Raw genomic sequence first — 27,500 nt, forward strand, 5'->3', positions numbered from 1 at the left:
ACCGGTTATTTGTGCCAGAGGAATTACGGTCCGAGGTTATTCAGTGGGGTCACTGTTCTAATGTAGCATGCCACCCAGGAATTAATCGTACCATACATGTGGTTAAGCAACGGTTTTGGTGGCCTCTTATGGCTCGTGACGTTCGCAGTTTTGTTTTGGCTTGCTCAGTTTGTGCCATTGGTAAGACATCTAACAGACCTCCAGATGGACTCCTTCAACCGCTGCTGGTCCCTTCGAGACCCTGGTCCCACATTGCGCTAGATTTTGTCACCGCCCTCCCGCCCTCTCAGGGCAACACGGTAGTTTTGACCGTGGTGGACCGGTTCTCGAAGGCGGCCCATTTTATTCCCTTGCCCAAATTACCCTCAGCCAAGGAGACAGCGGTGACTGTCGTGGACCACGTTTTTCGCTTGCATGGCCTCCCGACGGACGTGGTCTCCGACAGGGGACCCCAATTTGTGTCCAAATTTTGGCAAGAGTTTTGTAGATTACTGGGGGCAACTGTTAGTCTCTCTTCGGGGTTCCATCCTCAAAGCAATGGTCAAACTGAGAGAGCCAACCAAGATTTGGAAAGAACTTTGTGATGTATGGTCACTAGAAATCCTTCCTCCTGGAGCCAACAACTCTCAATGGTGGAGTATGCCCACAATTCATTACCAGTATCGTCTACGGGCCTATCACCATTTGAATGTAGCTTAGGTACCAGCCACCAATTTTTCCTAGTCTGGAATCCGAAGTCGCGGTCCCCTCCGCCCACGCTTTCATCCAGAGGTGCCATCGCACCTGGACCAGAGCCCGCGAGACTCTACTCCAGGTGGGAGCGCGCACCAAGGCCAAGGCTGATCGCCACCGGTCAAGGCCTCCCGTATACATCGTCGGTTCCAAAGTGTGGCTTTCTACCAAGAACATTCCGCTCCGATCCGTCTCGAATAAACTTGCTCCCAAATTCATTGGCCCGTTTCCTGTCACCAAAATCATTAGCCCGGTGGCAGTCCGCCTTAAACTTCCTCCAGTATACAGGAGAATTCACCCCGTGTTCCACGTTTCCAAAATCAAACCCCGTTTTTCTCACGCATTAATCCGCCAGCCCCGGTTCCCCCACCGCCGCGACTCGTAGACGGGGAACCCACCTATTCGGTCAATCGTATTCTGGATTCTAGGCGGAGGGGGCGCGGATACCAGTACTTGGTGGACTGGGAAGGTTACGGTCCGGAGGAGAGAAGTTGGGTACCAGCCAGGGACATCCTGGATCACTCCCTTATCGATGATTACAATCAACGGGTAAAGCTATCTGGGAACGTCGGGGGACGTTCCTAGGAGAGGGGGTACTGTCACGGTTCTCACATCTGCCGTGTTCTCAGGTCTCGTGATCTGCATGTTTGTCATGTGATGTCCGCTCGCTCAGCTGAGCTGCTAATCAGTCCGGCACAGGTGTCTCTCATTATCGCTGGCTTTAAATACTCACCTCATTCTCCTCTCCCTCGTCCGATAGTTCATCCGGATCTCTGTTCCTGTTCCTGTCGTCTCTCTAGTCTGGTCTTCGTGTGGATTGTTCGTGTTGGATGTCGTCGTGTCTTCTTCGTGCCTGCACCGGATTCACGCCATCACCACGGGACTTCACTCCACGCTGTCACCAGCCATCTTGCCCCTGCATCACCCAGCCGAGAGCCTTCATCACCGTCACTGTGTTTGCTTGTTTCATCATTAATAAACTGTCATCACCCTGCATTTGCTTCCTCCACTCTTTTCACGTTACATTATGTGACAAATGTAAGAGAGATGAGGCTTCGTTATTCCACATGTTCTGGACTTGTCCAAGCCTGGAAAGATACTGGAGAGATGTTTTTCAAACCTTGTCACTTATTCTTAATCTTGAGCTAGAGCCTGACCCATTGATTGCCCTTTTTGGCACCGCTGGTGAGGATGACATGTACTTCACCGCAATCAAAAGACGCATACTGTCTTTTGCCTCACTTTTGGCTAGACGTGCAGTATTACTAAGATGGAAGGATGCTGCCCCGCCCACACATGCTCAGTGGTTAAGGGACATCATGACCTGTCTAGACCTCGAAAAGATCCGCTATTCAGTGTGCGACTCGAACAAGAAGCTCGAGAAGGTGTGGGGACCTTTTCTGAAATACTTTGAGAACCTTAAGTCAAATTGAAGTACCTTCACCTTTTGTTTTGTCCTGCTTCCCTGTCCATCTCGGTCAGCTATAGAGTCAGTATCAGCTAATGTCTTAACTTGTCTCCCTCTACTCACTTATTTATCTATCTATCTAGCCCTGTTTACGTACCTTTTTTTTTTTTTTTTCTTTGTAAAGAATTTACACTTGATTTCCAGCAGCTCTATAGAATACTCCAGGAAGTATACTCCTTGGGAATATGGTCTGTATGTGTGGCTAGTGGGGATGGAGGGATGTTTATGTTGGATTACTATGAAAAATGTACAATGTTTGAACATACTGTATGTATGAGGGGATAAAAATATAAAAATATCTGAGTTAAAAAAAAGAAGTACTTAAATTGTATTTTTTTATGAAAATAAAAAATCGTTTCGCTGGATAATGAAGAAGATTTCAGTGATCTTTATTCAATGTAATATAGAATTATGCCTATTCACAAGAGAAAACTATTCTACTATTATCTACTAGTTGTCATCTGACTGTGTGTAGTGACTGTGTGCTGAGGAAGCAGTAAGTAACCTATTTAAAGCTTGAAAAGCACAGAAACATGGAAAGAACTTGATCAGGAGTTAGAAATACATGACAGCTATTGATCAACCTTCAGGAACTCATATATGGTAAAAAGCCTTGTACCAAAATACAGCAATGCATATATGGTATACTGTACACAACTAGGTGTATATACATATGAGTGTTACCTTTGCAAACGTAACTCGATTTTGTTGCCTGCTCAGTAAAGTCTTACTGGCTTCAAAACCTCTTCAAAGCAATTCATTTTGAACAAGGAAAATTCTACAACAATAAGACCCTTCTTCCTCGGCTGGGATCATTTACAACCGCATTTGTGATCATTTGAAGCCGCATTTAAACTACATTTTGGAAGTTCAAACTCCATATCAGTCCATTATATGGAGAGAAAACCTGAACTGTTTACTTTTGTCCTCTTTTTAGAGCTGGTTTACAGTAATACTGCATTTTTGTTTGCATCATTAAAACATTACCTGTATATGATAAGCTCAGTATGATGTCTCATATCTGTTGTTTAGAATGTTTTAGAAAGCTGCTGTGTACCTCACTAGGTTTTGTGACAGTCCTGTTTCATGAAGTTTGACCTAATGTCATGAAACATAACATGCTTTGTTTAGACAAAAAAAAAAAAAAAAAAAAAAACATTTCAACAATAAAACAATAATTTAAATAAATGGTAACTAGTTATATAAGAAATTAGTAATGTTCAAAATACGCTATGCACAAGTAATATCCCTCTCAAATTTGTTGTGCATGGACCTTTTTCACATTTCCAGGTTTCTGAGCGTCGGAAGTCATCATAGTTGGATTAACTTTGAAAGCAGTGAATGGCAGAGTACCACAAATATATATATTTTTGCATTCCCATTTGCTCAAACAGCACAAGAAAAACTCCACGATAGTGTTTTCACAACTTTCAAAAAAAGAAAAAAATTGAGAGAGACTGGTAACAAGAGTCAAAAGAGAGAACAACGTCAAATTCAACTTTCTAAGATTTACAATGCAGATGACCTTTGAAACGTGTTATCACAGTCTTCTGAAAAAGGTCCATTATGTTACTGACCAGTGGGGAACTTTCTAGTGAACGATACTTGCTAAAACCTGAGTATAAAACTGTATTCTACACGGCTGAATTGCATGTTTTTTAATTAGACTCAGTTTTATAAGTCTAAAGGTTAAGTCTAAAAGGTCATCCTAGCTAAATATTATCTAAATATCAAACTATACACATATAAAACCATTAAGACCATGGGCGACATTTGACTCTTGAGTCAGGGGTGGCAAGAAAAAAAATGGGTGAAAAAAAAGCGAAAGAAAAAATCTTTTTCGGATAAGCATCAAAACAATGCCCTATCGTATTGCCACACACGAAAGCAATACAGCACAGTCAAGAATAACCTTCGAATTTTACCGTCCCTTACTGGCAATGAAATTAGGCTACTGGTTGATATGTCCCGGTAGGTAGAGCCCTGCATTTCAGCCCGAGCCCGACAGACGGGCCTCGATTTTTTAAGCCCTTATAGGGCCGGGCTTCGGGCCAATTTTCACATCATAGTTCAGAAGCGCGCCGGGCTTCGGACCTGTTTTTGGTGGACACAACGCGAGACTTAACTTTTGCTTTCAACGAAGGCGTCTTGAGCGCAGCTGGAACAGTTCCGCGTTCATTCGCACGCAATAGGCTAAAGCTTGCCGATAAGCACTGGCAAATGTTATTACCATTAATGTGTCAGGGTGAAGTAGTAGGGAGATTTTTTAGTTATTTATTAATAAACTAGTGTTTTCTGAGGCAGTGTCGCAAGGATTAAGTTGCCGATCCTGACTCGCCATCTCCTCTTTGGATGCGCCTTTACAGAGAAATGCATATTTACAGATTACATAATGAAAGAGTTTTTGTTTTCGATTTGGTTTATTTCGTTAAGTTTTAAAATAATTTAAAGCTTTCTATAGATATATGTACCATGTCTGTGAGGTAAGTATTCACTGAGTTTCAGTTCATTTTTGTGAAGCGCTCCTGTTGAGACGACAGAAAGCGCATAATGTTTGTTTTCTTTCTTTTACAGAAGCACCATTTACAACGTTTTGTTGATATTGTGAGTGCAAACAAATAAAAGTAGACCCTTTACAGTTACGAATGATGTATTACTTTTATCAGCAAAAATGATGTAATATTTTAAATTGTTTCCACTGAAAAAAATGTAAGTGATCGCACTGCCGCCTCCATGTCCTGCAAAGCGGCTTTAGCTTCCACTCTCTGCACAAATGATTGGAGATGCGCCTGACAGCATACAGTTTTCTAGGTTTAATGTTTAAACTAACATTATTTTATACTTGAACTGTTTTATATACATTTATTTTAGGCAAGTCGTGATGATTTGAGAATGCAAAATTTATCAAACAGACTATGATCAGTCTTACACTGACCGCTTTGTCGTTACTTTAAAAACAAATGATTAAGACAATATTTAACAGAATAAAAGCAGTTCATAGTTTAAAGGTTCATTGTGAAAACAGTATAACGCAGCTGACAATTCCTGATTATTCCAATTAATTTATTAAAGGTTTAACTCGTTAGATTTGATTCATTTTTTATTAATTTTCTATGAGAGATTAATTTAAATCTTACAGCATTACTCAACTTTGATTACTGTCAGACTTTCAAAATCCTTCATCACTTGAATTAAGATTATAATCCTTTAAAGTACACATATTTTCACTCGCCATGGTGGCAACTCTCAGACAGGTTGTAGCCCAAACATTTCAGAGGTAATGTGGATTGATGTAATTGGCAGACGTTGTGCAGCCATATTCAAACAAGAGAACTAATCAAATCTTAGTCTTGTAATATATGCATACACTCCATAGGTGTGTTTTGTTTGGTTTTTGCAATGTACTTGATAATGTCATCATGATGTCTCACAAGTTCAGTATTTGTGCTAAACCTGTGCAGATTTGGCTTGCATTACCTTCCCCAAGAAATTAATGAGTAAACATAACTTATGAAAAGTAAGCCATCAAACTGGCTAGTGATTTGGCAATGTTACCCGCCACAGCTGATATTTACCTTAATTTGGTGAGTTGGCCGGTGTTAAGTTCAAACCCTGGTTATAATCATCAACTGGGGTTTGGATTACAATCATGTTCAATTTGTTAAGCTTCCACTTTGGGAGTTATATGGGTTATCAGAGATCATAAACAACAAAATGAGGTAGAGAGCAACAAAACACTTGCTGTTGTTCTGAATTGTACCTGTGGGACCCAATCACAACTGAGTGTGATGCTGCTTAATTGTTGTAGAACATTAACCAAGAGCAACACAGAAGACTAGTTAACACCCATCTCCCTTCTCACAATCATATGACAAACTGGAAAGCAAAGTTAGAGCAGTAACTATACCCTTAAAGACACAGGGCAATATTCTTAAAAAGTATGAAACACTGAACATATATTACTGTTAGAAAAAGGCATCAATTTATTGAAAAGGCAACAGTATCATTTGTTTTCATAGTTCAGGTAAGGCAGTTTGTTTTCTCTGTGGTAAAAAGCACATCTTTATGTAAGCTCTAAGAGACTGTGCGTTAATATTTCCTGTCGTGTTTTGTTAACATTATCATTTCTAAGATATCTTTTTCTATTGTTCTTGTTCTTTTGTCTGGAAGATTTTATAAATGTAATGTAAAGACTGCTGCATTACTTCACTCAGGCAGAAAAATATTCATGTATTATTGAAGGACCATTCAGGTTACATTTCCAAAGAAAGGCAAAACTACATGTAACAGAAAAATATATGAGAGATTTTGATTAAACAGTCTGCATATGAAATATATTCAGCAACATAATTTTTTAGTCAAAATCATTCAGCAGTGCAAGACCTTTCAGGCTTCCATACTTCATTATTTCAGATAAAGTAAATTGTGTTTTGTTTTATTGTTAAATTTGAATAAATGTACAATGTATCTAAAAAACAAAAGATTGCAGTTAACTGAATATGGTTGCTTAATTATTTAAAGAACTGAGAATATCAGCTGATAAAATACACTGTGAGCATGTGTTTGGTCTCAAAATCATTGACAAAATCCATAAACAAGATAAAAAAAGCTTTTTTTAACAAGTTGTTATTGAAATGTTAAATATCAAGGGAAACTTCTTTCTAGAAATGTCTCGCCGTCTTAGTGACTCAAGTGACGACAGCAGCGCTTCAGACGATAGTAGTGAACCACCTCCTTCATTCAACTGTGAGTCACTAAAAGCCAGGCTATGCTTGTTTGCCATTCAGTAATGATCACTACATCAGCAACTAATAAAGAGTCTGTTTGGATAATAGATTAAGTAATATATGAATTGGTATTAATGCAATACATCATTATGTGTTAATTCCTTAACAACATGTACTATTAACTAATAGTGTAAATTAATGTGTCAATTTCCACAATGGGTCAAAGATATGCTTCTCAACTTCTAGTTGTCTGCTTTATTTCATCATTAGCTAATGATTTACAAAAAATATCATTATGTTATGATTGTACTTGAGGCACATGACGTGTCATTATGTTTATGGGTTTTGACATCCCCACTAAAGTCTGTGAAACAGTTTGGATACCTACACAGTGAATGTAATGCAAATATGTTTGAAGAATGGATAAGTTGAGCTGAACACAAATATTTAAGCACCAGGAACTACTGACAGATGTTACATGGTGTTTGAACCGAATGCAACTCTCATCACGTCACACCGCAACAGCTGTCTGAGAGAGAGAGCATTGCAAATCCATTAGTTTTAGCTAATTAGTGTATTTCTATTATATTATATTATAATATAATTTATTATTATAATAGCTAACCCCTTGTTTACAGGGTTTGACATTAACACCTGCCAAATGTGGGTTGATATCACTAGTGGCCTGTAACACAGTCACTACCACTAGCCACTTTGGCTGAAATTGCAGAATTTCTGCAGGTCCTTAAAAAGACCTAAATTTAGTTCATTTTTATCATTTTAAGTATCTTTATTATAATTTTAGTCTTAAATTTGGGGATAGAAATATAAGAATCATGATGTGGCTTAATGTAAAGATTCTTGTTCCAAAAGTGCCACCTAATGGCAGAGATGTGCACTTTCAATAAGCCCATGCTGATTTTGTTTAAAACAATGTGAAAATAGACCCATATTTAAAGGGGTCATCAGATGCCCATTTTCCACAAGTTGATATGATTCTTTAGGGTCTTAATGAAAAGTCTATAACACGCTTTGGTTAAAATTTCTCAATGGTAGTGTAAATAACACCTTTTTTACCTTGCCAAAATCAGCTCTGCAAAAATCATCCTGTTCAGGTCGAGGTTTCTTTAAATGGTAATGAGTTCTGCTCGCCCCGCCCCTCTCTTCTCTCTGTGGAGTGACGAGCCTGTTTACTTTAGCCACGAAAACTTGCTAACTAGCACGTTGTTAGGAAAGGTGATCGCACAGATTCATAAAAAAACCCTTATACTCACTTCTGCTGTAAGTGAAGGTGGATCACGAATGATTCGCGTGAACATAGACGGATATATGTAGATCGGGAGGCGCATTCCATTCACAAACAAACATAATCCACTGCATCTTCAGATGTCGGGAGTAAATGACGACCACTATGTTCATTATTACATCCAGCAACACAACACCTCAATCGCTCAGTCTGAGATATTCTTGTCTAACTTACATCACTGCTCCAGCATCGAAACAATGGAGGTCGACTGTTACAGCTGATTTAGAGCGGATCTCAGGTAAGACGCTCATGTCAATCAACTATCGTGGGAGCGGCCTCTGTTGGTGTGATGCCGACAGGCATCTGAGAACGGCTCGATTTGAAAAGGAGATATTATTTTTACAAATTAATTAAAAACCACTGCATGGATTTTTATCATTATAGGGTAGATTTGTACATACACTGCCAACACACATTGATGTTCAAACAACATGTATAATTGAACTTTGCATCCAATGACCCCTTTAAGAACCTAATACGCCTTCTAAAAAATCAAAGCAATTAATGTAACTTTATTCATTTAATGTATAAATGTACATAATTTCCCAACAACAAAATTGTGGCCAGTGAAAAAGCTGAGTGGCTTGTAACTTCGGGAAACCAGTACCCACAGTGGCTGGTGAGCAAAAAAGTTCATGTCAAGCCCGGCTTGTTTACACTGCGAGACCATGTGATTTGACCGTCAAACAGTGTTTTTCTTGATTTTTTTGTTCTACCATGGTTAAGTTAGCTAAATCATAAATTTTTTTATGAAGCTTCTTGCTTTGTCCTGCTTTGTTGTGCTGTAGCCTAAAAACTGTACTTTTAAAAGTTAATAAAGTTAAAAGTTCAGTTATAAGTGACAAGGATAAATGATTTGTAATTGTGTTTTAGTCGGCACAGGGTGTTTGTTTAGTATTTGAATTGTGCAGCTTGGACATCCTTCAAAAATAGACTTGGCGCCTATCTTTAGCAAAGCAGTATGGAGAGCCATTTCCCATTTCTGGGAAACTTCAGAGACACGTCCCGACATGGCTGTTATAAACAAAAGCATTGCCTAGAATGGATGTGATTAACTCTGGTGGCCATGTCAGAGCCGTAACACCGGTGTATGGCGACACTACTAATGTAACGTAACGTAACATTTTTCAGTAGCATGACAGTAGCTAAGCTACTTTTAAAATAGTGTAGCTTTCTCAGTAGCTAACTACTTTTTCCAACAAGTAGCGGTGTCTAAGTAGTCACTTTCAGCATAGCTTAGCATAGATCATTGAATCTGATTAGACCGTTAGCATCTCGCTCAAAAATGACCAAAGAGTTTAGATATTTTTCCTATTTAAAACTTGACTCTTCTGTAGTTGCTTCGTGTACTAAGACTGACAGAAAATAAAAAGTTGTGATTTTCTAGGCTGATATGGCTAGGAACTATACTCTCATTCTGGTGTAATAATCAAGAAACTTCGCTGCCATACAATGGGTGCAGCAGGCGCAATGATATTACGCAGCACCTGAAAATAGGCTAACTTCTGTCACCATAACCAACATGACCACCTGTTTGCACAGGGAGAGTATTTTCAGGTGCTGCGTAATATCATTGCACCTACTTGTATTTATTTATTTATTGCGGACTACTTGTATTTATACTACTTTATACTACTTTTTTTTGTTTTATTTTTGTAACTGGTTGATTTAGTACTTGGATGATAAAGTCCTCAAGGTTAGCTATTTTTATTTCATGTTTTTATTTTATGTTTGTCTTTATGCCAATGTAGGATGTTCTTGATAGATGTTAGTCTTAAATTGTAGTTTTGTTGTTAAATAGCCAATAATTTTGTCTTGAATATATTTTTCTTTTGCAAAAAATGCATATCATTCATTTGCTTGTTATGATGTGTGGAGTCAAATTATTGAAAGAATAAAAAAAGAAGATATTCACAGACATCAGAGAGACAATTTGTTTTATTCTATTGGGTTGCTAAAGCACATTATCAAAATTTAAACTATATTTCTCTCTATATTAGTGCAAAACAAGCAAATACATGAATGTTTGAAGTCTTCCTCACATTTAAAACTTCTCATTAATTGGTTCTCCAAGTTTGGGAATGTTCCAAATTTTCTAGTCTATTTTTCTATTTTGGTGAGAAATGTAGCCGATTCAGCAATGCATAAAATATGGCTAACAAAAAGTTATCAGTAGTTAATGCTCATAAAAAACAGGGAGATCTAGATCATCTAGTACACACCAGTACTGCTGGGATTTGCAACCATCATAACTGAGCTGATCTGCTATGCTGTTGTGTTCCTGCTCAGCAACAGCTACTTTATTCATCTTTTCTCCCTTACAGTAGCTACAAAAATAAGTGCATATGTGCAACCTGACCACTTGGTAAATTCACAGTGTTTTGTTTCACCTGTTTGACTGTACAGGTGCTGTGTTCACTATTTGAGACTGACTGTTCCTTTGCTTTCTATATTTTTACTCTTTATGTATTAATTAACATGATATATCTCAGTGTGAAAACAATTTATCTTTCACTATAATCACTTCTGGCCATGTGTAAAATCTTAACACACTTTTCACATTCCAGTTAAATTTGTCAGTTGATATATATATTATATTCACTAAGGCAGCATTGACTGTAACAGCTGATACTCATGAACCACAGGAGAATGAACACTATAAATATTACAACATCAAAATATCAAAACATTTCAAATTAGGTTTTGTGTTTGATAGCATGCACTGGTGGAAAACATTATGGCAAGAATGACATTTTATATATTTATGTGAAAAATTACAGAAATCACTACTTTGCAACTGCTAATTTGATAGTCATTTATGTGATGTCTTTATTACATAGAGACAAATGGGATGATGTTCAGTTTTTGCAAATTGCTGAAATCTGGCATCTTTATAGGAGATGACCTCTAAAAAAAATTACTCACCCATTGTCATCCAAGATGTTCATGTTTTTCTTTTTTCATTTGTAAAGAAATTATGTTTTTTGAGGAAAACATTTCAGCATTTTTCTCCATATAATGGACTGATATGGTGCCCTGATTTTGAACTTCCAAAATGCAGTTAAAAACGCGGCTTCAAATGATCCCAAATGCAGTTGTAAACGATCCCAGCCGAGAAAGAAGGGTCTCATCTAGCGTAACGATCTGTTATTTTAATGAAAATAATACAATTTATGTACTTTTTAATGTCAAACGCTCATCTTGGTTTACTCTGCCTGAACTGTTTTTGTTCCGGTTCATGACGGTTCAAACTCCCATCTCATGTTCTCCCTCAACTTCAAAATCGTCCAATCGTTCACTTTTTTGTGTCGATACGTCCGCAGCGATGTAGGATGATTTTGAAATGATTTTTGAAGTTCAGGGAGAAAATATGATTGTTTTTCGACATACCCTCTTGAGTCAGAATACAGTTCAATGAGAGTAACCCTTACGAAAAAGAAGTTAATTCAAGTGTGCTATTAGTATACTTCTTTTAAACTAAAAACAGGAAAGTATACTTTCAGTCTACCTTTTATGTACTTCTCAGAAATGTGCTTTATACACTTATCAGAAATATACTTAAAATGAATTTAAGTATACTTGACTTAAACTTAGAAAAAGTATAAATATACTATACTTATACTAAATATACTATACAAATATACTATCAGAGCTATACTTGTGCTCTGAGAATCTGTGTTGTCATTTTTATACACGAGAGATGCTATTACACATCTTCTGTACAGAATTTTCAAAACACAAGTGAAGAAGAAACCAAAACAGATGCTTCCACACTGCAAAAATGCAAATACATATTTTCCATTTTACGAAACATTTTGAGTCTCAAATACTAAAAAAATGCTATTTTATTGAAACTATATAAAAACCCTTGTCACACCAACAAAATTACCCCAAATGTTGTCCCAACTTGTCAAACACAGTGCTGTGCTGTTGACACTTTAAGGCTTTGTAAGTTCCCAGCATACATTGCAGCATGAATAAATTATCCAGTTACTGTTATAGGATTATTGTTTTTCTGTTTGCTGACTTCATTTAAACTTTTTTTGTTGTCGTTTTGTCATTATTGTTAGTTATTTGTTGTACTGTGACGTAAAGATCTCATCTGTTTAATATTTGCTGATTGCCACTGTTCTTAAGGTTTGTGCATGTGGTTTTGAGGCCTAGATTCTGTTCAACCACTTATATCCATTTCTTGTCTGTTTTGTAAAATGCTTTATAAACAAAGACAACAGTGCCTATGTATTAGATTAAGTTATTTATAATGATTTGTATGTTCAGATATTTATAGAACAAAAAATATACAAATTAACAGCTAAATAGTGACATAGTAGTATGCTTAAAATATGATTTAAAACTACTAAACTAGTAGTTTACTGAGACTATACTTCAAAGTGTACTAAAATGCATAAAAATGTATTTAATTAGTAAACTATCAGTATACCTATAAATTCACTTTTAGTATACTTGCAGTATAAACTGAAAACTACTGTTTACTACTGTTATACTTAGAGTATACTTAGAAGTATACTTTTATATACTAGAAAGTGGGCCAATTTAGTCCCAAGGAGTATTAAAATAGTACACTTAAAAGTATACTACTAGTACACTGTTATGTGTATACTTACTACATAAAGTATACTTAAAAATATACTTGAACTTTACTGAAGTATACTTAATAAAATAAACTTGAAGTATACTTTTTGGTAAGGGAAGGCAAGACGAGCGTTTGAAAAGTACTTATAGTATTCTTTTAATGAAAATAACTAATCGTTTCACTAGATAAGGCCTTTCTTTCTCAGCTGGGATCATTTGAAGCCGCATTTAAACTGCATTTTGGAAGTTCAAAATCGGGGCACCATATCAGTCCATTATATGGAGAAAAATCCTGTAATGTTTTCCTCAAAAAAAAAAAAAAATTCTTTACGACTGAAGAAAGAAAGACATGAACATCTTGGATGATAAGGCGGTGAGTACATTATATGTGAATCTTTGTTTTGGAAGTGGACTTCTCCTTTAATGAAGTCGTATGTGTCTGTAAGGTAAAGCCTTGGGAAAAGGGATTAATATAGTGCTCAATAAATTCAGCTATGAAGTAAGTTTCACTCTTCATTTTAAAGGGTTTACACTAGGTCTCGGGTTTTTGTGTATTTTAGGGACTAAATAGAAATGACGGGGTCTGGGGGAGCCTCTCCCCATCAAGTTTCCCTTTTGTTCACTATTAATGATTCCTAAAGACATCACTTTATCTTTTATTTGTTTAACTTCAATCATAGATTCTAGATATATGGGTTTGATTTACAATGGCATGTATGTTGGAGCTCTCTCTCACCCTCCCAAACATACTGCCCTCTGCCCAGTCAATTCACATGTTTAAAAGCATACTGTTCGGCCATACTGGTTTGTTAAACTAGTTTTAGAAACCTGCTCTGTGGTGTGAGATGACAAACATGAAAGTAGCGCCTACACCTGCAGATACCCAGATGAGAGGTTTATTATGGCAGTTTTACCGGTTGTTATCAGAGGATCACAAACCACTGGATGGTGCGACTGAACAGTCAGAATCAAGTATGCCAGAGATCCGGTAATACATGAATAATAACGCATGAATTTATTTTATAATTAATTAGAAACATCAAATAAACATGTACTTATAATGTATCAGAGCCATAGGCCAGGTTAGACAAATAAGTTGTGAAGTAAAATGTATAATTTCCTGTTCAGTGATGATTACAGAGTCATGGCAGATACAGAGTTCACGAGATGCAGCATTCTTCTGGAGAGTGCACACGAGGGGTAAAGATGGCCATCATCTGTTCTTTGTGATGCTGCATTATCCTAGCCATTGGGTTTTCTAAAATCATTAAAAGACAGAGAAGAGATTCAAACTATGACATATTTAAGGGCTCCAAAAGAGTAAATCAAATAACTGTAGAGATAAGTGTTTAGTTCAAAAAAACTAAAGTTTATAATTTCATGTTCAATGATGATTACAGAGTCATGACATTTCATGAAATGCAACATTTACCTGTAGAGCGCATTTCCATCATCTGTTCTCTGTGATTCTGCATCATCAGAGCCATTTCTTCCTCATGTCTCCTCTTGGCATTTTCTAAAATCAATGCAAACTCTTTAGCTCTGTTATTTTCGGCTTCAGCGGTCCGTCTCTTGAACTCTCTCATCTCCTGCCTCATCCTGTCTGCCTTCTCCTTAAAGCCCTTCTGCATCAGATCAGCCTGCTCCCTCAGTTTACTGTCCATGGCACACTCAGCCTCCTCTCTCTGAAGCCTCATCTCCTCATCCATCTTCTCCTCCATCTGTCTCATCCTCTCTTCATTACTCTGTCTCTCTGCTTCCATCTTCTCTTCTAGCTGTCGCTGCTTCTCCTTATTAGCTTCAATTTCCTGCTTCAGGAGGGCCGCTTTCTCTTTTTCCTCTGAAAGAAAACAGACACTTCAAAGACAAAGAGAAGAGACTGAAACCATGATATATTTAAGCGCTATATTTTACTGTAAAACTGGTCACACACTGGACAAGAAGCTCCATGCAGAAAGCAAGACAGCAGTCCAAAAGTGTAAATCGAATCACTATATCGACAAATGTTGAGTTCAGGAACGGGGTCAGTGATTTTGAAGTTTGGTGTATGGAACTTTTTAACAGAATGAAGATGGAAATTATTTCTTTTTATCATGTAGTACTGCCCTTCAGAAGCTACAGAAAATATTTACATGTTTCTCAGAAGACAAAATAATTTAAATCTCCCCCGATTTCCCCTTCTCTAATAGTTGCATATGAGTCCCTCAGTTGTCCTACCATATAAAGGTGAAAAAAACAAAACATAGTCAGTAATGGGGAAGAGTTGTGGCATGAATGACAGAAAAGCTTGTGGTGGGGAAAAATTAACAATACTTTCTTCCGTTTTCAACTGGGATATTTTACTAGAAGAGTTTTTCATCTAAAATGCACTCTTTAAATAATAATAATAAAGAGCTACTAGTATTGCTCTTGATTGTGAGTTACTATTATTGCTCTTGACTGTGTCTCTGTCTTTCTCTATCTGTCATAATCTTTCATTATGCAGAAACACTCTCACGTGTACTCAAACCTTTAAGCACCATTTTTCACAAGTAATCTATTATTTTTAGAACTTTAAAACAGGGAAACTGGGATTTTATTAAAACTCTTTTTTATTAAAACATTTTTTACTTAAAACTCTCACCTCTAATCTTTTTCTCCTTCACAGTCAGTTTCTTGTCAACCTGCAGAATGGCTTTAGAATCCACAGACTTCTGCTTCAGGAACTCGTCTAGAACCTCTTTAGCCTATTGATGTGAGAACTGGAGAATTACGACAAAGACGACGATGATAAAAGTGGTCATGTCTTGTGATGTTGTCTAATATGAGCATAACCTTGACTTGTTTTTTGGCCTGGCTGTTGTATTTCTTTCCAATGACCTCCAAATCTTTGCAGAAGAGATCATAGCCACCAGGTTTGGCATAGAAGCCTTGCTTGAGTTTTTTCATTATTGGTGCAGAGAGGGATGACAGGATTTTCTCACATTGTTTCTTAGAAGCTTGTTCGTTTTGGCACACGTATCCATCAAAGAGTTTAACTGTTTGTTCCTAAAAAAAAAAAAAAAATACGTAGCATTGCAGTAACAGTTCCTTTTCGAATGGGAACTTGCACTGCATTCCCTGGAGGACACTGTGGACCCCGGCACGACAGGGTATCTCAAGCACGAGTCAATAGAAGCGTGACAATAAACTTGACATTGGCTGGCTGGAGATAGCCTATTACACCACTTTTGGTGTATAAAAGCACCATCCTATTATTGTCTTAAGGTGACCATTTGATTAAGGCAAGTAGGAGACTGAAATCAGGCTTGCAGGTGGACCTCGGTGAGGAATTTGCGAACGCTATGCATTTCTCTGATGCTTTCTCGGATGCTGATGACATGTTATCTCTCATAATCTGATCTGGCAGTGAGTGTACTCATGGCTTTGAGCCAAGATAAGCAGAATGAGGCTGTTGAGACCCAAGACGCATCTAAGCCAAGGGTTCTCGGCTCTGGCCCGTGAGATCCATTTTCTTGCAGAGTTTGGCCCCAACCCTAATCAAACACACCTGAACAAGATAATCAAAGTCTTTAGGATCACTAGAAAGGTACAGACAGGTGAGTTTGATCAAGACTGGTGCTAAACTCTGCAGGAAAATGGATCTCGAGGGCCAGAGTTGAGAACCTCCGATCTAAATGATCACAGCCCGTCTGCTCCATGTATGATGAGTTTCTGGAGGTTACATGAAGTAAACAGCTACTGCGATCTGCCGAGAACTGGTGGCCACAGAAATGAAATTCTGGGTGAACCAGGCCAACATTGGGGTTAGAGAGAAAAACACCTTGTTGTGTTGGTTTCGCCTTCAAATCCGGTCTTCGGGGTCTTTTTGACCCGCAAATGACTTTTGCTAAAATTTAAAAAAAATTTCTCATTGTCCAAATGGCATAAGACTTTATACAATGGTCAGCGCTTTCTAGATCTACAAATTAAAAAAAAAAAATTAATTATATCTTGATTTTATTTTAGTGTTAAAAAAAAAAGTCACACTCATGGTCTTTGGGGTCTCTAGAGACCCCACACAACAAAATTTAATTTTGTAACAAAATAATAGGTGTTTAAAAAAAAAGAAATGTAATTTTCCTGTTTATTAATGTTTTTACTACATTTGTGCAGTTTTCAGAGGATTTATTATGTGTTTTTAAATTTATCTAAGTTAATAAATAAATATTTTTTAAATTGGTTTTTATACAAAAACAGCTTTTTATGTACTTTATAAAAGACCTTTCATTTGGTCCCTTTTCTAAGTGGGGTCTCCATATAGACAGAAATGAAGTGGCACACAATGAGCTGACTTTCATTTGCAGGTGTAAGTGGCTACGCAATATTACAAGCACAGAAAAACACACACATTTAGTTCATCTGCTGTTCTCTGTACTGTACTTTGCACTGAATTCATACGTGCTGTTGTCTGGCATATGTCCAGAACGACACTGAGGGAAAACCTTCAAGAGAAGTCTCTTTCTAGAGGAGCTTGGAACAGCTCTGCTGGCTCCCCTTATGGTGAATCCACATTTTGTTGGTTTGATTCTAATCATAAAGTAACATTATTGACAAACTGATTTTTTTCAGTACAGAAAATATTAAACTTTGACAAAAAGTAATTTTTATTGTTATAATTGTGATTTCATAATGTGTACATATCAATCCAACTGAAAAAAACTTGTACAAAGATATCTTTCAGTTGGTCAAATAGCAAATAGTAAATAGTGGAGCTCTGCAGCCATCTACTGGTAAAAGTGATCATTTTTTTATTTTGTTGCGTGGGGTCTCTAGAGACCCCAAAGATCATGAGTGTACATCCCAAAATGAAATCAAGTTACTAGGCTCTAGGTGAGCTTCCTTCATTACTGCTTTAAAATAGAGCACTGCTAATCCTCCTCTCACTACAGATCCCTCCCGTCTCTGAGCTCTGCATAGAGAGCAGTTCCAAGTTATTAAGATCTACAGGTGCCTTTTTATACTCACTTTTGCACCAGTAGTGACATTGTAAACTGTTGCTCTAGCCATTCCCATAGCAATTTTCAAAAGGGATGCAGTGTCTTGTTCCCCTTCTCAGGAAACCATGGTTACATGCATAACCTGAGTTGCTCTTTATTTTATAATGAATCAGAGAACATTTCAGCTATCTGTAACATCTCTGTATACCATTGTGCCAAATGAGAGGGCACTAAAATAATTGCACTGATTACTGATTTGTTCAGAACAAAAAATATTTCAGCTGGTTGCCCAGTGTTACTGAGTCAACCGTTCACCATCATCCAAAATAAACAGACACTGCCTACCTCTAGAGATTTCAGGTGTTTCCCATCAGTGTCCCTGAAGGAACGCTTCATGAAGGCTTGTGTTGCTGTGCTGCTGAGGTGTTGGTGTTTTGAGGACACATCCTTCAGTTCCAGAGGGAAGGAGACCTTCAGCTTCTCCATTCCACTTTGGTAAACCTGAAGACCCACCTTCACTGCAGCCTCATTCTCAATCATTGCCATAGCAATCACAGCGTTCTCCAGACATGGCACAGAACCACTGGAGATGGTGTCCACATACGTTTTTGCCAGATGACCCAGAACTTCAGTGAAAGAAAGAAATCCAACACAGAGATAAAATGGCATTGGTAAGCACATGTTGTTCTGTATGAACATACACATTTTCTTTCGACTCACCTCTTCCAGTGACTGTGTATCCGTCTTTCAGCCTTTTCACACTGCTGTCACGAAAGACAAACTTGCAGAAATGATCTGTGACCTTCAGGAACTCAAAGGAAATGGCAGCAACATCCAAGCTTTCCAGGCAAGACATTTTTTCTGGGGCTGTTGGAAAGGGGAAAGTGAAGCACTTCCTGGAAGGGAAGAATTTTTGGATGCACTCCCTGGGAAAGTTGTACTCCATCACACTTCTTGAAGTGCCTAGAAAAGATGAGCACATTCTGTAGCTGCTCTCAATTCTGGAGAAGAGCATGTCTATTCTAGGAGTGTAGCTGGTTGAGCTACCGGACATAAAATGCTGAGACAGGAAATAGTAAGCTTGAATACCAAACAATTCGGCACAATAAACTATAAATATTACCTTAAATTCAGAATTTTTAAACAGTAATACAAAAGATCTGTTGACAAGACACTGAGTCTGCAAAACTATTCACAAACAAATTGTGATAGTAATTGGGAGGATTCTTATTAATAACCTTTTGCAGTATTTTAAATTACCATGTTTCAGCTTCAGAGCAAAATCTAGGTACTCATCCTCTGTTACATCTTTGTCATCGACCTTTAGCTCCAGTGTGAAGTCCCTCACAGCCCAGATGAAAGTAGGGAAGAACTTCACAAATTCACTTGAATCATCAATATTTGATGATTATTATTATTATTATTCAATAATTTATTTTTTTATAAAAGGTAAATGTGTTGTAAAGATGTGAATCCAAAATCAATAATAAATGCATTTTAATTAAGTTCTAAATATTGTATGTATTTAAAAAGAATAATTAAGTATAAGATGAAATGTTCAGATAATTGAAATGTTCAATCTAAGTTTGCAATTGCTTTTGTAGGAGTTTAGAATTCAGTTCCTCCTAAAAGCTAAATAATGTGTTTATAGTTGGGTTTTGCGATATATGAGGATGCATAGCGGCATATACTTTTGTGTTCTTCATTTGCATCAAGTTGATTTGAAAATGTGTAATTATTGGCAACTTACAAGTTGTTTTTACAACTTAGGGTGGTGTTTGGATGAATACTGAAATGTTTTGCTGTTTCTATTTATGCAGTCTGGTGGTTTTTAATTAATAATTTGTTTGAACATTCTATTTATGTGTCTATAAATGGTTAGAAGGATACTGTAGATCCATTATGGCCTTGTTATCAATCGTCCCTCGACTGTTGTAGACCAGAGTACTGCTGAGTAACACAGCCAGACAGAAGATGTTGGTGTCATGCTTTGGGTCTCCCTGTGATGAAGAATGATATTTTTTTAAATATAAGCATCACCCGGTAACTTTTCCTTTTGGCCAGTAAGTGTTCTAAGCAGGACTTTTATTCAGAAGCTGCTACGCTCCATCTTCATTCATTTACCCATTTTAATTGTTTGTGCATTTGTAGCCTTCATGAAACGCTTGTACTCTGTGGTTTGGCAATCTGCACAATCTGAAGACAGACAGGAGGAGTTCTGCTGTCACTGAGCAACAAATTTTGAATCCTTGATTTTAATTTCAGGTCAATTTCAGATATAGAAGCACCTTAATTTTGTCTTTCAGCTATGAAACGGCACAGAGGAACACTCATTACACTGCGGTTTTTAATATAAAGATGGTTATCTCTGCATTGAAAGTGACAGTATTCTTGGACTCAAGAAACTGCTTGTGATGCTAGTTGTGTTTTCTTGTCACGTCACCTTATCCACGTCTCCGAGTCCCTCTGTGTCCAGCAGCACTAGAGTGGTTCCTGCTTCAGTGGGATGAGGCACACACCACATCCAGATGCCCTTCGTCTTGGACTCAATTGTGCTGCCCAGCGCAAACCCTGATAATGACAATGACTTTTCTGCATTTAATGTCATTCACTTGAACTGCATGGTGTTTGCTATGAGCACTAACCTGTTTGTTTCCCAGCGAGACGGTTCATCAGGTAGGACTTCCCGGTCCGGTAGAGTCCCACCACGGCCACCACCACCACCGGCTGCTGGATCTGCTGCAGGATCTGCAGTGCTGACTGCTGCACACACAGCTTCCCATCTGAGTCCGTGTCAATGAAGCACACTGGTTTATCCATCGTCACTGGAGACTCATCTGCCAACAGAACAGATACACACATTTTAAAGCCTATAGAAACTGAGTTAGTCACAAACTGTATGTAAGCTGCAGAGGTGTGCATCTGTGTATCTGTACGTGTGCCATGGAATTTGATAGCACACATACATCTCGGAGACGTCTATTTGACGTCTGCATTTACATCTGCAAGACGTAGTTTGCCCATCTGCAATATGTCTACTTGGCAAGTAAACACATCCCGGTTAAAAGAATTTTTAGATGATATTTATACTAGAAAACAAGACAAAAATACTAAGGAAGATTTTTTTTTTTTTTTCAGACACAGAATGAGACACAGAGACCCTTAACTCTCAGCTCTCAACTTTCAGCTTCTTTTAACCATTAAACACATCAAAAGGTTTTATCATCATGAGTTAAAGCATACACTGTTTATTTCTACGGGGATCATTTAGTTCAGTGTGTCAGAGCAGCATTTCTGTCGATTCACAGACTTCACTATCCAAACTCTGTCCACGTGTGTGTTTAAGACACGAGGAGTTAAACAGTATATGTTGATATGAGGCGCCACGTAGGATTTAAATCAAACTTCGCTTATCAATACATACATTAAAACACATGCATATACACCTATAAATTACTCACATATACATGTATACTATTGGATGTTCAAATATATATATATATGAAATACACGTGCACACTAATATGAAATCCACACCAATACATCTTATGTTAGTAATGAATGCATATACACTTGTGAATAACTTGCGTATATACATAAACTTGACGCGTGCATACACCCAGACACACTCGCATATACATTTAAACGCGATCCATGCATATACACCTACAACAACACACGCACATACATATAACTCGCTGCATGCAGACACACCTATACATACTTGCATATACATATAATCTTGATTCATGCATATACACCTATAAACAGTCACACATACATTCACACTCGATGCGCGCATACACACCCATAAAACACTCGCGCAAACATACTAAATAAAATTCACAAACCTATACAATTCTGATTAGTAAGACGCATGCTTTAGTTGTATATACATATATGCAAATGATTTCATACCCAGCAAACATGCCCGCGCGGGCCCGCTGTGGGTTTACTGTGGGACAGTGCGGACAGAGCAAACCCACACTAAACCCGCTGTGGGACCCCTTTGGGCTAGCCCATGTGGGCCCCCATGATAGTTTTCTGTGGGCAAGCCCGCAGTGGGCTTACCCACACTAAACCCACCGTGGGCCCCCTGTGGGCTAGCCCATGCGGGCCCACAGTGGGTTTGCCCTTTTGGGCCCTCATGATGGTTTTCTGTGGACAAGCCCACAGTGGGCTTGCCCACACTAAACCCGCTCTGGGCCCCCTGTGGGTTAGCCCATGTGGGGCCCATAGCAGTTTGCTCAATTGGGGCCCCATGTGGTTTTTCTGTGGGCAGTCTTGTTAACAGCAAAAGACAGCTAAAACTAAACTTTTTAAAAATGTTTTATGATTGGATTCTAATCAAAATTGTTGTTGTTTATAAATTATTGTTATACCTACATGCAAATGTTACATTTTAAATTGCATTTCTGTGACAATGGCAGTAAAATGTAAACAATAGGTTGTCCATAACAAAAATTGAATACAGTTGTACTAATGAATTTACATACCCCTTGCAGAACATACTAAATGTTAATAATTTTAACAAAACAAGAGGGATTATGAAAACTTACTGTCCTGAATAAACTATTTAACATGACACATGTTTATATATACTCCACAAGACAAAATAATAACTGAAATTATATAAATAACCCCGTTCAAATGTTTACATACCCTTTAATCTTAATACTGTGTTTCGATTGCTGGATGATCCACGACTGTTTTTTTTTTTTTTGTGATAGTTGTTCATGAGTCCCTTGTTTGTCCTGAGCAGTTCATCTGCCTGCTGTTCTTCAGAAAAATCCTCCAGCTCCTGCACATTATTTGTTTTTTTTTCCAGCATCTTCTGCTTTTTTGAACACTTTCCAAAACTGACTGTATGATTTTGAGATCCATCTTTTCACACTGAGAACAACTGAGGGACTCATACATAAATATTACAAAAGGTGAAAACATTTACTGATGTTTAAGAAGGCAAGACAATGCATTAAGAGGAAGAGGGTATAAACTTTTGAACAGAATGATGATGTGTAAATTCTGTATTTTATTTACAGCTTTTGTTTTTCCATTTAGTATTGCACTTCAGACTACAGAAATATTTACATGTCTCGCAGAAGACAATATAGGTGCAGATTACCCTGATCATCCACTTCAAAAAGTTTACACCCACTGGCTCTTAATGCATTGTATTGATTTCTTGAGAATCTTACATTTACTTCTGAAAAGGTATCAAATATGCAGATGCTGCTGGAAAATCAATTATTATATATATATTTGTTTTAATAATGTATTTATATTTGTAAATACATTGCAGGCTATCATAAAATTAAGTTATTTGAGACAATTAAATCATGTGAATAATCAGATCATTGATTTGTTAATTTATTCATTGTTATTGCTGGTATTGATTAGTGACGTTATCTTTTAATAAATATTTCTAAAAGGAAAAATAAATATGTAATGATATAATACATTCAATGGCGCGTCAGCTCTTCAGCACGTGATTAATTCTAGCCAATGAGAACGCGAACTGCTGGAACTCTGCATCGTTAATGAGCGCTCATTCATAATTTGGATTATTGTCGTTTTCCGTTGCTGTTTACGCGATGAATTAATAATAGCCGAGCAAGAAGGAGCTAATCTGTGTTTTAAAGTCTTAAATAGCAACACAAACAGGGATTTATATATAGCACAACACAATACCTCAGCTACACGCTTATAAAATCTTGTTACATATCATTAATGTTTCTGTTTATAACTGATAGACATCAGTAAATTCTCCGCGCTGACCGGAAACTGTTAACGTTAGGACAGTTTCGCAAACAATATACTTTTGCTTAAAGATTATTGCAAAGGTACAGCCATACTATCATGTTATTGTTACTTCAAAATGATAAATCATACGATTATATCAAAACTATCTTTGTAGGAGTCGCGTCTTAAACAAGCTGTGGCGTGAGAAAGAGAGAGAGAGAGAGAGAGAGAGACTCTGGTTAGAGTACAGTACGGGTGCGTCTCAAACAAAACTCGTGAATCAGTATGTAGCCATAAAGATTATCACTGTCATATGTAATCAGCCATCTGGAATAGTAATTTAGTAAAAAAAATAGTAAAAAAATATATATATTTATTTGTTTTTTATATTTGTTTGTTTGTTTGTTTGTTTGTGTGTTTTATATCATTAATGTAATGTTTGTCTTCTTTCTCTTTTAAGTACTGATTTCAATCTAGTCCTGAGTGCAAAGTTTAGCTCAAGCCCCAAACATGTACAGCTGAATCAGCTGATCAGGGTCTTCAGGATTACCACAGACTTTCAAGCAGGCGTGTGGACGGGTTGGAGCTGATCTCTGTCGGATGTTGGTCCTTCAGGACACCACTGCTGTAAGTGAGTCAGGTAGTCAAAACCTTAATACTTTTTCCCCCGGTTTCACAGACAAGGCTTAAACTTAGTCCCAGAGTAAAATGTAAATCCAAGCTGTTTCAGCTCAAAGAAACTTGCACTGACTGATCTTAAAATATATCAGTGCCTTTGTTTTCCTTCAAGATGGACACCAGTAATGTTTGTAACATTTATAATGTTTAAACATTTATAAAAAGTTACTTAAATGTCCTAATTGAACTATGGCCTAATCCTGACTTAGTCTAAGCCCTGTCTGTGAAACCAGTGCCCGGTTGCATAAAGCACCTTAAGTGTAATTTTCCCTTAAGATCGCCCTTATGTTTCCCTTACACTTAAGGGCGTTGCATAAAATATCCCTTAAATGTTACTTAAGGGTTTCTTTAGTTGAAACATCATAGACCCTTAGAATTTCTATTAAGTCTCCCTTAAACCCCTTTAAGTGTTGCATAAAGCCCCTTAACTGCCATTTCCCTAAGTATAACATAAGGTATGGAAAATGTCACCTTAAGTGTTAAACAGCGCGCTGATTCAATCCACGATCGTCCTCTTTATATGTTAAACAGATTAATTTAGGCATTTATTCACATATAATTATTGATTAAATTACATTCACACATAATACCTCAAACAAGAGTCCGTCACACACGAGAACAAATTTATATTCGATATTTTATTCCTGTATTTTCCTACGTATTACCTGGAGATAACTTAAAAACACACACATAAACCGTATATTGTGGCAATCGTGTGTTTATTGTGTTTACGTTTCAGTTTAGCTGCAGCCATTATTGCTGTATTCCATCATAACACTTTTATGAGTCCGGATTGGACTTTCAGCGCAAGAGCGCCCTCCGGCTACGAGTATGAATGAAACATACGCTTTATAATGTTCACATCGCCTCGGAAACTCAATAAAATGATTTTTCAGAATTTTTCGTTTTGAGTGAATAATCAGTTTGAGTTTCCGTCTCGCTTGGTCCTTCTCGTTTATATTTGGTTTATATTTTGTTCTCCTTACCCATGTTATACTGTTTTCTGTGAAAACTTACACCGCTAACTGCATTACAAAATAACGTGTCCATAGCAACAGTAGATTTTTTTTAACGGCAAACCTTGAATCGCTGTCGTAAAACACTTAACGGTTTCACTTTAGTAAGGGAAGTGTTTAAGGGATTATATGCAACACCCTTAAATCATCCCCTTAGGTAAGGGGAAATCATGCCTTAAGTTTCATACTTAAGGGAAAAACTTAAGGTTCTTTATGCAACCGGGCACAGGGCTTTAAGTTGTATTGTTATATTTCACTAATATTTTTTTCTCTCTCTCTTTTTCTCCCTTTGGTTTGTCAACTTCAGCTAAACAAAGAGCCACCAGGTCGCTGCATCTTTTGTAATGTAAGTGCATTTAAGTTTATTTAAAGCTGCACATTCATGCATCAAGTTAAAGTCATTAGTAATTTCTTACAGTGCACCTTCCTCCAAAAATTAAAGTTCTGTCATCATTTACTCACTCTGTTGTTGTTTAAAAAAAAAAAAAGATTTAGAAGAACATTTCAACTATTTTTATCATTGTTCATGCTATTGACTTTCGTAGTATTGACAAAAACACTGAGACAATGTTGTATTATTTAGGTTTTATATATATGTATATATATATACACATTTTTAATTGTTCTTTTCTTTCTCACTTAGACGATGGAACAAAAAGTAGGCTGGCCGCAGCATCTGAAATCGAAACATCTATTAAAATGCCTCCGCAGTATAAGACACTTGGGATGGTGGAAGGAGCAGAAGAACAGCGATCAGGCAGAGTTCTACTGTTGCCCTTTAGGGAACTGATTTATGATCTACTTAAGGTTCTGATTTAGTTATAACTGATCATTGCTCTGTCCTATAAAATGATTTAATACATTCAACTGTTCAATAGTTTGGGGTCAGTTTTTTATTATAAATTTTTTTTAAATCTAAGAAATACATTTTTACGTTTGAAATGTTTAAGAAGTTATTTTTATTCAGCAAGTATGCGTTAAGTTGATAAAAACTTTTACATTGTTGCACAAAAATCCTATTTCAAATAAATGCTGCTCTTTTAAAAGCATTATTTAAAGGATCCTGAAAAATATATATCATGGTTTCCTCAAAAATATAAAGCAGCACAACAGTTTTCATGACTGCAGATGATAAGAAATGTAGTGTTGTTAAGCATAAGAGAGCTCTTTCAAAAACACTGACAAATCTTACCGACCCTAAACTTTTAAACAGTAGTATTTTCTGCTTTTTTTAATTTTTTACGTGGCTGTGAATAAATGAAAGTATTTGAAATGTATGACTCTTAATTTATTGCTTCTACTTTCAGCATGCAGTTATTCTGCATATGCATTAATGGTAATATTGTGGCATTTTGCAGGTACAAAGTAAAAGCAAACTAATTTTGTTATTTGTTAAGGCCACAATGGCCATTCACAGGTGCCCCCACCCAGCCCACAGCATCCCCACACTATCCCTACAGTGCCCACACCCCACCCACAGCATGCCCACACTTTATGGGCCCACAATCGGCCCAATTGTGGGCCCACTCTGCTTTGTGTGGGCCAGCCCACACTTAACCCACTTTTGGGCTGTCCCACTCGGGCCCCACACGGGCCCCATAGTGTGGGGCCCACACGTGCCCCGCATTTCACGCCGGTATTGGGGCCCACAGAGGGCTGCCCGCGCGGGTTAGATTTTTTGCCCACAGTGGGCCCACGCGGGCCCCAAACGGGCATGTTTGCTGGGTATGTGGATGTGCGTGGACTTTTCAGTGTAAACGGAAGGCATTTCAGTGTAAAAAGAAGTCTTTAAGGGACGCCGCCTTCATACAGACCGTGAATCAGAAACATGAATTTCAGAGTGACCTTAATAGCTGTGACGTTTGTTAGTGCTTTATTTGCTTGTGCACGTTGCAATGAAGACGATATAGTCGATTTCTTCAACAGCGTACTACAGTGCCTAACGCGTATACAGCAAGAGCCGAGAGAGACACTTCATCGAGATTTAGAGAACCACGCCAGAACAATTAACAGTCTTTTGTCCGTGGTTCGTTATGATCAAAGTGCCGAAACCAGAGAATGCATCGTTATTCTCGAGACGCTGTGCAGCACACTGCGCCAAATCACAAACCCGCTTGATATTGGAAGAGCTGCTGGCGCTGGACCAGGAGCAGTCCCACCACCTACATCTAGCACAGGCCACAGAGGTCGTCCAACTGGCAAGGTATCGCATCCTTATTAGGAATAAACCGCCGCACTTTGTTCCAGCACAGGCAGCGCCTTGGAATCAGACCGTTGGAG

The 27,500-nt window shown here is 37.6% G+C and overlaps 1 protein-coding gene across 1 annotated transcript; it reads right to left on the reverse strand.

Annotated features, from left to right (window-relative positions):
- Nucleotides 1-13,688: 13,688 nt before the first annotated feature.
- Nucleotides 13,689-20,618, reverse strand: LOC127157668 (guanylate-binding protein 1-like). Its single transcript, XM_051100923.1, is given in 10 exon segments — nt 13,689-14,084; nt 14,259-14,666; nt 15,450-15,552; nt 15,641-15,853; nt 18,130-18,410; nt 18,505-18,747; nt 19,045-19,194; nt 19,640-19,784; nt 20,228-20,355; nt 20,430-20,618. Coding segments are annotated over 10 exon segments (1,944 nt in total). The 5' UTR covers nt 20,605-20,618; the 3' UTR covers nt 13,689-13,986.
- Between the last annotated feature and the right edge of the window lie 6,882 nt (nt 20,619-27,500).

Source organism: Labeo rohita, unplaced genomic scaffold (assembly GCF_022985175.1).
Source record: "Labeo rohita strain BAU-BD-2019 unplaced genomic scaffold, IGBB_LRoh.1.0 scaffold_115, whole genome shotgun sequence".
In the NCBI taxonomy this organism is placed as follows: Eukaryota; Metazoa; Chordata; class Actinopteri; order Cypriniformes; family Cyprinidae; genus Labeo; species Labeo rohita.